Source organism: Euphorbia lathyris, chromosome 3 (assembly GCF_963576675.1).
Source record: "Euphorbia lathyris chromosome 3, ddEupLath1.1, whole genome shotgun sequence".
NCBI classification, from domain to species: Eukaryota; Viridiplantae; Streptophyta; class Magnoliopsida; order Malpighiales; family Euphorbiaceae; genus Euphorbia; species Euphorbia lathyris.
In genome coordinates, this window is record NC_088912.1 from 48,417,061 (window position 1) to 48,427,281 (window position 10,221).

Here is a 10,221-nt window from a genome sequence, read left to right on the forward strand (position 1 = left end):
TATCATCGGGTCCAATTTCAACAAGTGGTATACAGTAAAAATCTTTATAAATTAATAATGTTTGGGACCATGAAATTTTATTAATTTATAGAGATATTAATTTATCGAGTATAAATTTACTGAACTGGTCCAAGAACCAGAAGAAATTATGATTTTAAAAAGGTTATTAATTTATCGAGTATTAATTTATGAAGGGTTTATTGTATATCCCAAATCAATATCTTTGTCGAAATCAAGTCGTTCAATCCTCGTCATTTGTCTGTTACTGTTTGTGTCATATGTCTGATCATTGTTTAATCCAACTCCATAAGGAACACTCAGACCATTCTTAAAGGCTTCGTACATCCTATTTATATAGGAAGCTTGCACCTGGTTGTCGACCACTTCTTTCTCAAATTGACTCTTTACAGCATAATTGAGGAAGTCATTTGACGGATCATATAAATTATAAAATATGTCACTAATGTTTGTTGGACCCTGGCCATCCCAAGTAGAAGTCATCTGAACATGATCATCATGAGGAATAGGTATATTATGGATCTGTTGTTCACTGTACTGAACCTAGATATTATTTATTAAGATGCATAGAGATATAATTTTGATTATATGATTTGAGTTCTTTGACCATAGAGATGTGGGAAGAATACCTTGTAAGCGTTTTGCTTGAACTCTCATGAAAATATCTAATTGGTCGTAGTTTACCTTGTGCTCTACCTGACTAAAACTTATTCTATGTGTATTTTACTATAGCAATTGATCTTAGATCTATACAGTCTAGCTGGTGAAATTCACACACATTTATTAAATTACTGTTTGTCACTCAAAACCTATATAATTTTCCTTTTGGTTACTTTACTCTTTTAGATCTAAACAAGTATAATATACTTAATCTATATTTCTATATGGATCGATACTTGGATTTCCATTTTGATAACTTGTGATTATTACCTGATGCTAAATATTCACATCAAAGTTCATAGATGCCTTTATAGATAAAGGTCATGGATGAAAGGTCTTCAATGCCCTTGGACCCGACCGTTCGATGGCGATGGGTTTGGGTCTTCCTACCCTGTTGAGGAGTGATTAGGTGGTGAGAGTTGAATCTTGAAATTGAGGTTTTTATGGGCTTGGGCCTCTTGTGTTTTACCACATCATTGCTTTTTTCAGCCCTAGCATTTAGGAGTAGACATATGAAACGTCTTCCTCTTCATTTGATCCGTTCATGGAGCAGTCCTCAAAGCAACATACAGCACCTCATTCATCTTGCTTCTGTTAACCAATTTTAGAGCCACTAGTAACACCAATTTTAGAGCCAATAGTAACAAATTGTCGTCACGGATACCCATTGGAAAGCTTCTAGTAGCTTCTGCTATCCATTCTTGTTACTTTGTATAAATAAGACTTGAAAGTTTACATTCTAAGTGTGAGATTCATCAATAAAAAAAACTTATCACAAACTCAAGAAATACTATGAAATAAGAATATCAGAGCTAGTGGAAAGAAACACGAAATGCAAAGAGCAATTGAATGATTCGTCTACATACTATACGAAATATGAAAAACTGAAACCATTAGCTTATTTTATTCTGGCATGCAAATTATAATTACAAGCATCATAAAACTGTATTTTTCAGCTCATAAAATTTATTATATAAAAAAAAAGGGCGCTGGCTCATACTTTCCATCTGCGACGGCTGAAACACCTAAAAAAGCCACAATATTTTCTATTTTCATACATGATATAATTGCTTAGTTAATTTTGCGGCGGAGACGAGAAAAATCATGGAAATTGTACAAATTAGTACTCACGAGTGCATTAAACAACAACATTGGTCATGTTTGTGGCGCATACATAATAATCAGAGCCAATTCTGAAAGCTAACAATGAAAAATAGTCTATTATGTCTGTTCATCAGCAGCAAGCACATCATCATCATCATCACCATATATACCCTCATCCATTTGCCATACCTGAAGACTGTTGTCATCAGCTACACTTGAGATGACCCATGCTTCATTTTTGTTCCAAGAAAAGTCCGATATCTTTGCCTTGTGACCTCCATGAGAGAATAGAAGTTCAGGTGGCCCATCGTCAGCGTCCAACTCTACTTGCTCATCCCCAATCCTGAGCCACATTATCACATCACATCACTTCCTTCCTTTTCACACATCAGACTCATAAATATTTGTAATTTCTATAGTTAATAATGGATCAAGATTAGTCATATGGTGTTCCTACATGATCTAAAAGCTATGGCACAGGGATTATATAACATGAGATTATTGAGCACTTGTTGTCTTAGCAGTTCAGCTACAGCCTAACATCACAGCTTAACAAAGAAATATAAAACTAATATATCAACTTTGCTCTCTAATTGAGAAAGAAATGGGCGAATAATAAACCATAAAAAGAATAGTAAGAAAAATAGAGTAAACATCAAATAATTGGTGAATATATTTTAAATACCTGTTTAGGTCCCAAACGTTCAACCTTCTATCATCAGCTGTAGACGCTAGCACTGTTTCATGATGAGGATCCCACTCCACTTGGAAAACCTCTTCCCTGTGTCAAACAAACCCATTGATGATATGAAATTACTAAGGGGTCCATTGTTCAGCAAAAACTATTCAATTTCCCTTCACATAAATCCACACTCTTAATTTTATATATTGGAACAACAAAAATAATAGCCGAATATCAAACAAATGCAAACATTACTTTTTAACTGACACTCCCATAATACAAGTGCCATTACTTAATTGGCTCTTGGTGTAATGCTTAATTTTGAGCCATTTCAAGAACAGAACATTGTATTCACAGGTCAAACAGGCTTGAAAATCCTATTATGAAAAGCTAAGTCTTTACCATAATAACTTTTATCTAGATAATAGGTTGTAACATTAGTTTGGTAGATAATATTGCATTCAGAATGTGCGTTTTGGATTATAAGTGACCAATAGAAACTATCAAGAAAGTAAGATAAGTAAAGTGGAAGATATTTGAAGATGGCCCGAAGAAGCTCAATCAAAAAGCAGTGATGAAAACATGCAATTAAGCCATATGCCACATCAGTTCTAATTATCAAGCAAAAGGAAAAAAAATATATATATACTTTCAGAATGGAGAATAAGAGTTAATGCACTATGTTGAGTGACCATTTTGAGACAACCATATAAGTTCAGTGACCAATGATGCATTTAACCCATGTTGTATATGGTCAAGTACATACGTGTGACCACTTAGAACATGCAGTGGTGCACTCAGCTTCCGCATATCAAATAGACCAACTGTAGCGTCTGAAGATGCTGTTGCAAGAATCCATTCATTGTAAGGATTGAAAGATAGATAGTTAATCTGGGACAAAGAAATGAAAATGTTATTGAAAAAATAAAAAAAATAATAAAAATAAAAACTTGAAGATTGCAAATGATTTCACAAGGAAGGCCAGCAAACCAAGGTCAGTTAAAAGTATATACTTATAAACTGAGAAGCAGATGTTCCATTGTCGAGACAACAAGAAGCAGATATCCTCCTTTGTTGAAAAAATAATGAGACACAACACATTCAATGATTCAATACAGATGAAGTTTGCAGAAAGCAGTATCTCATATATAGCATCTGCTCAACACTGCTTTATGATTCTAATTTACTTGATAGAATAAAAACTTGGGCTTTTGGGAAGTAGCTCCATTTAATTAATACACGGTCATAACTCCAAAAGATATAAATATTCAGTATATAAGCATGCAGATAAACCATAAAAATTTGCAATTCCTGGCACCACCAAATGCACAATTATCAGATATTCCAAATATACATATTTAAGTCATATCTTCAAGACATTGAGTTAGCAGCGCTAATCCAAAATCAACAACCAATCCATTCAAATCTTTCTATTGCTTAAGACATTCTAGAAACATCTTAATAGATACCATAAATTTTCCTGTCGCTCTTCCAGTAATATTCACACAGTTTGCCATTAGTTCAATCAAATAATTATTGCATGTATGTATATGTGTAAGTGTAATTCACAAAACAAATAAAGATGTGTCCATATCTAACAAAAACTAAGCAAAAAGTACAATGTGAATTTAATTGATTTACTAGCCAGCACTATGCACTAACCAAATGAATAGAAGCACATTTCTCTAGAGCGAAGTTCAAGTAAATGATGATAAAATGGATTAAAATTCATCCGTAATGACAATGTAAATAAATGCAAAGAAGTTAGATTAACAATTAGAATAAATAGGTTTGCAAATAAACAGTTACCAAAAAGGAGGAAAAAAAAACAAAATGACAATACAAGTTAAGCAGTTTAAGATTGTTTAACCTCTTCCTCATGAGCTTTAACAGAATGCTGGGTTTGGTTGGTGCGAAGATCCCAGATGATCAATTGACAATCGTCGCCAACAGAACCAAATAAATTCTCATTTTTTGGGTGCCATGAAACATCCCCAACAACACTTTGATGAGCCTAAATAAAAAATCCAATCACCAGCAATCAAACTTTTACTGAATCGGAATCGAATGAATAAACACTGCACACTAAGATTTATGAAAAAGGCCTTGGAAGTACCTCATAAACATGAAGTGTATCATACACCTTATCATGACCCACTGCAGACAAATCCCACAGACATATTTTGTGATCATGTGAGCCACTTAGAAGGTAACCCTGCTTAAAGGGACTCCAGGACAAGCCGTACCCTTCTTTATTGTGACCCCTCAACGTCATATCAGGATCACAAACATCCTGCTGTTGTCTCTCAGCCTGTTTGGTAGGATCAAACACATAAACATCACAACCACTTGTCTTTGCAGCAACAATGGCTGGGTTCTGCGGCATACATCGTGCCCTATTCACCTCTCCATCGACGCGTATCTTTTGAATTATTTCCACCTACCAATGCAAGGACATTTTCAGATAAATTATCTTGAAACACATATTTAGTGAAAAACAAAATTATGCTAGAGGTAAAACCAAAACTTTGGCAGACACTCAATGTCTTCACAACAGTATCTCGAAACAAATAACAGCAGCATTCTAGTTATCAGTTACACCTAAAAGCATTATAAGTACGTTATAGTTGATGGTTACACATTAAAAAATATCTCCTGAAAGTGAGACCCCCATATAGAGGCTATCTATTATTAATCCAGTTCAGGCAATAAGAACCACCATTCTAGCAAATTTGTGGAAGAATATCCCAAAACTTAATTTTAGATATAGGTTATATCACACTTGCTCGACCATAATCATGAAAACATTAAAGCCACAACATATGTCCCGAATTAAGGGTAAAATTACCTCTAAAATTAACCTTCAGAATCAATTTAGCCCGCAACGAATTTAGGTACTAACACAGTCGTGAAAGGCAATATTTGACAAATTAGCCCAAATACAATACCAAAACTTGATCAAATCTGGAGCTAATTGATCAAATATTATCAAAGGTCAGGGGCTAATTTGAGCTAAATTAACCCTGCCTGTCAATTTTAGGGGCCATTTTGACCCTCCATTCCATATTTCCCTGTAAAGTAACAGCCAAAACAGCCTCTTCGTTTGGCTAGTAGTTCAGACAAATAGTTAACACCATATACTACCATTAGGAAACAAGCGGAGAACTTTGCCGTTAAAAAGCCTACTGCTCCAAAATTTTGCAAAAAGGCTGAAGTAACATATTTCACCAATATTACCAACAAAATTGAACTAAACAACTACCAAATTATTACTACAGGGATGACAGGTTCCGGATCAGCCTTTGACCTAGCGCCATACTAAATAATGAAAAGTTCAAAATAAAATATCAACTCCTAAATTATGCAAAATCATCACCTAGTAATATCATCGAACACTTAACATACGGAAACAAAAACAAAGTAACAAAGAACAACCTAATATAATCACCTGAGGAATCACGGGATTTTCAGACACGCCATCAAAGTTGGCTTCAGCAGTTCGATTAGGCAGTACAGCGTCGGCAATCATGAGAAAATTGGGGGAATCATCGGAAGTGTGAGTACCAAGGACGAGTTTGTGTAGGAGGAAAGAAGAATCGGTGGGGTGAGGTAACGGTGATGAGAGCGGAACCCACTCAACGGTGAGAGACGGCCACTCGAGTGGGTGAGAAATAACGAGGTCATAAAGAAATGGCGTATTCTTCTTCCAGACAGAGAATTCTTCATTCAACTGCTCTGGAGTGAGCTCTTGGTCATTTTCTGCAGCCATTGATGCGGGATTCAGCACTGTGATTGAATACGGGAAGAAAGGAGGGTAATAAAAATGAGTATGCAGCTAGCAGTGATTCGTCTTATGTTGGATTGTCTGGTGTGCGGCTATGAGGGTTTTTAATAGCTAGTTTAGGGGTTTCATTTCCCGCCAAAATGGAGCTAAGATTGAACAGAATAAAAGCTTAATTTCATCTGTTATTTGGTTACTGAATTTCTTTGTTTGAATTTAATTTAAGAACTCGACGAAAAGGTAATTTATTTTAGGGCTAATTACAAATCTAGTCAGGGCCGTTCCTGACATTTTAGAGGTCCGGGGCGAGATGATAAATTTGGGCCCCTTATATATACATTTTAAAGTTGGAAGCTGAATGATATTTTTTTTTTATCACAAGAAATAAGGTACTAATTTAGTCATATGGTTATTAGGAGAGAGCAATTATCATTCATAAACAAAATATTGCAATTTTTAGCCTAACGTTTATCAATTGGTACATTTTCAAGCTTAATTGACGAAAATGAGATTTTTTATGTGTAATTTCTTGTTCTATCCTCACTGCAACCTCTACCGTTTTGGTCACTCAATATGGAAATAATTCATTTTTAATGTTAATCAAAAAAACTCATTTTTTAATCAACTAGGTTTGAAATTGTATCAACTCGTAAACGTTATATTTAAGATTGCAATATTTTCTATAGGGAAGCTAAATTAGTAGTGCAGTAGTAACGAGTATACTAACTAGAATTATTTGTGTACTAAAATATTAAGTATATGTGTCATGTAAAATTCCAAAAAGTAAACACTTATATTATTTTTCATATTAAATATATATATATATATATATATAGACATTTAATTTTTTTTTTTTTTTGGAAATGAATTAACATTTAAATTTAAGAAAAAAAATTGAAATTAGATAATAATACTGATGACCGTTAACGACCTCAAAATGAAAAAAATCAAGAATTAAAGTTGTTCAGAACGATATTTAGCATGAAACCACATTTTTTTATTTTCGAAAATCATATTTTTTTGGAGCTTTCTCTCACTAAAAATTCACTTTCTCTCTCCTAACCAAACAACACTTAAATGGCCTCAAAACGAAAAATTTCAAAAATTAAAGTTGCTTAGAATATTATTAATGCTTTGAAATTTTTATTTTTAGATGTCAACGGTTGTTTTGAGGCATTGAGTGGCCATCGGTGTTAAAAAGTGTAAAGTTCAGTGGCCATACCGGGAAGAAATAAAGTTCAGTGGCCATAATGTGAAAATGGATAAAGTTCAGTGGCCATGGATGTAATTTACCCTTAAAAAATTGGTAGAAAGAGGTTTGAACTCTCAACCTTAATAAATGGAAATATATATATATATATATATATATATATTTGATAGTGATAAAATAAGGTGGTGGAGGAAAAAAATATTTGAAAGTAATTAAAAAAATGTGAAAAAGGTGGTTTGAACCCTCAACCTCAAGCTAAAATGAAATCATTAGATAACTCCTCCTACCAACTAAACCAATTACTTTTAATGTAATATATTCGTATCCGTATTTATATATACACTATAAAATATTTTATAAATGCACTATAAAAATAATTTTTTTGGGCCCCTTATCGTTATGGGCCCTGGGCGGGCGCCCCTCGTTTCATAGCCCAGGGCCGGCCCTGAATCTAGTCCAACTAAGAGGGGTCATTTATATATCTAATCCACTTTGCTTCCATCTTATCAAATTAGACACTTTCAACCACTTTGGATAAAATTACCCTTTTAGTTCTATTCGATTGATAGATCGATCTACTCCTGCTTCTTCTTCTTCCGCTTCTTCTTCTTCTTCTTCTTCTTCTTCTTTTTCGTTCCAACTTCTTTTTCGGTTCATCTTCTTCAATTTCTGATACCAATCGTTAGCGATTTTTGAGATTATTGACGTATTATGTTCAATTTCACGTAGAAATGGTATGTTTTTAGCTTATACGTCTGCTTTTCTCGTTAGTATTGCCTCTTTCTTCATCTGTAATGGGATCGTTTCAATTTCCTATATTTTCCACCAGTGGCGAATCCAGGATTTGAGGGAGGGGGGCAAAATTCTACGTAAAAAAAATTAGACAAATTGTTCAATTTTTTGTGACGAAAAATGCAAAATCGTTCAATTGTCATGCATTATTTTCATGATTTTTTTTATAAAAAACGTAAATTATAATGTTTCCGACTCGTAATCATCCATTTCCGGGATTCTTGGGTTGTTACGTATCAAATATCCCTAACATTTTGGGTCACGTGTAATTTTACCCTTAACATCTAAAATGGTGCAATTTTACCTCTAATGTTTGTAGCCAAAAGCAATTTTATCCCTAACGTTGATAAATTGGATAATTTCAGACACTATTATAAAATACTCATTTTTTTCTTTATTTTGCACCAATTGCATATCAATTTTGTAATTTTGCACCAATTTTACCCCTAACGTTGATAAATTGGATCAATTTCAGACACTATTATTCATGACCGAGAAGACAGTTTGACGAATTATTTCTCAAATTGACCCAATTTATCAACGTTAGGGGTGAAATTGCTCTTAACTTCCAATATTAGGGATAAAATTGTACCATTTTAGACGTTAGGGATAAAATTACTCCTGGCCCAAAACATTAGGGGTATTTTTGCACTTTAACCCTTATTTTTGGATTTAAGAAGGGGTGGGGGCAAAAGCCCCCTTTGACCCCCACTACATCCGCCCCTGTTTTCCACCATTTTCCTTCTTTTTTTTCTCCATTATTGTCGCATTTGTGACGAAATTTGTCACATTTCGTCACAAATGTGACAACAGTTGTCCCACAAATGCGATAACACTTATCGCATTTGTGACGAATTCGTCACAAATACGACATCGCAACAGTTCAATTGTTATATTTTTTTTCTCATTTTTTAAGCTTTCCATCCTAATCCTTTTCCACAGACACTAATTCTTCAAAAGTTGAACGAAACATAATCTCTTCTCTCTATAAACCACCGTCTTTTCGTCGGTTTAGGATGGTGAAGAAGACGTTTATAGTGTGAGGAAGAAGGTGAATTGAAATAAGGGTATTCTTATTCAAAGTGGATGAAAGTGTTTAATTTGGTGAGATGGAAGCAAAGTGGGTTAGATATGTAAATAGACCATTTCAGTTAGGCTAGATTTGTAATTAGTCCTTTATTTTATCAGCAAATAAAGATTAAATATCTTGTTAAGAGCTGACTAGATACTTAACGACTCTTTAACAAAATATTTACAAACTAGTTTTAGACCCCTGCAATGCACGGTTTTTGTTTCTTATATATTTTTTTTTAGTAAACATGATATATTTTTATTTTATTATAACATTATATGTATTAAAATTTTATTATATCCAAAGAATATTTGTATAGTAAAATTAAGTAATATGCTTACATAAATGAATGATTTAAAATTAAAATAATATACTCAAGGTAAAGGCTATGCTTATTTTGTTTTTAACAAAGTAAGCCTTACTTTGTGTGTTTTCATCATTGGATTAATTTTCTAATCCATCATCCAATGGTGAAAACACACCAAGTAATTGTACTTTGTCAAAAACAAAGTAACCATAGAAGACACCTATACTCAAATATCCAAACGGTAAAATTAAATAATATAATGATTAAAATTTAAAATAATATACTCAAATATAGGAATATCCATATTATTTAAATTGTCTCACTAAATAAGTGATTTTAAATTTGTGTTAAATGGGAATTATAATTATAATTAGAATAAAATTTGTATATAGCTTTATAGCTTAAAATTAATATTGTAGACCAAGTAAATTTGGTTTCATGTTTTTTTTTCCAAAACATATTTGTTTTCATGTTAATGATTTTTCACTTCGGATTAAATCAGTTATTTTAGAACCAGTCATACGTAATCGTTCACCCGTATTGCCCAACTTTTCTCGACGCATTGCACTTTAAATAAAATTTCTCATTAGTTATA

At 33.2% G+C, this 10,221-nt stretch overlaps 1 protein-coding gene across 1 annotated transcript; it reads right to left on the bottom strand.

The window, feature by feature from the left end:
- Window positions 1–1,708: 1,708 nt before the first annotated feature.
- Window positions 1,709–6,436, bottom strand: LOC136224615 (WD-40 repeat-containing protein MSI2). The gene is made up of 6 exons (XM_066013001.1): window positions 5,913–6,436; window positions 4,581–4,904; window positions 4,335–4,478; window positions 3,231–3,355; window positions 2,468–2,563; window positions 1,709–2,125 (listed from the first exon to the last, which is right to left on the bottom strand). The coding sequence occupies exons 1-6, from the start codon at window positions 6,231–6,233 to the stop codon at window positions 1,900–1,902; spliced, it is 1,236 nt and encodes a 411-aa protein (XP_065869073.1). The 5' UTR covers window positions 6,234–6,436; the 3' UTR covers window positions 1,709–1,899.
- Between the last annotated feature and the right edge of the window lie 3,785 nt (window positions 6,437–10,221).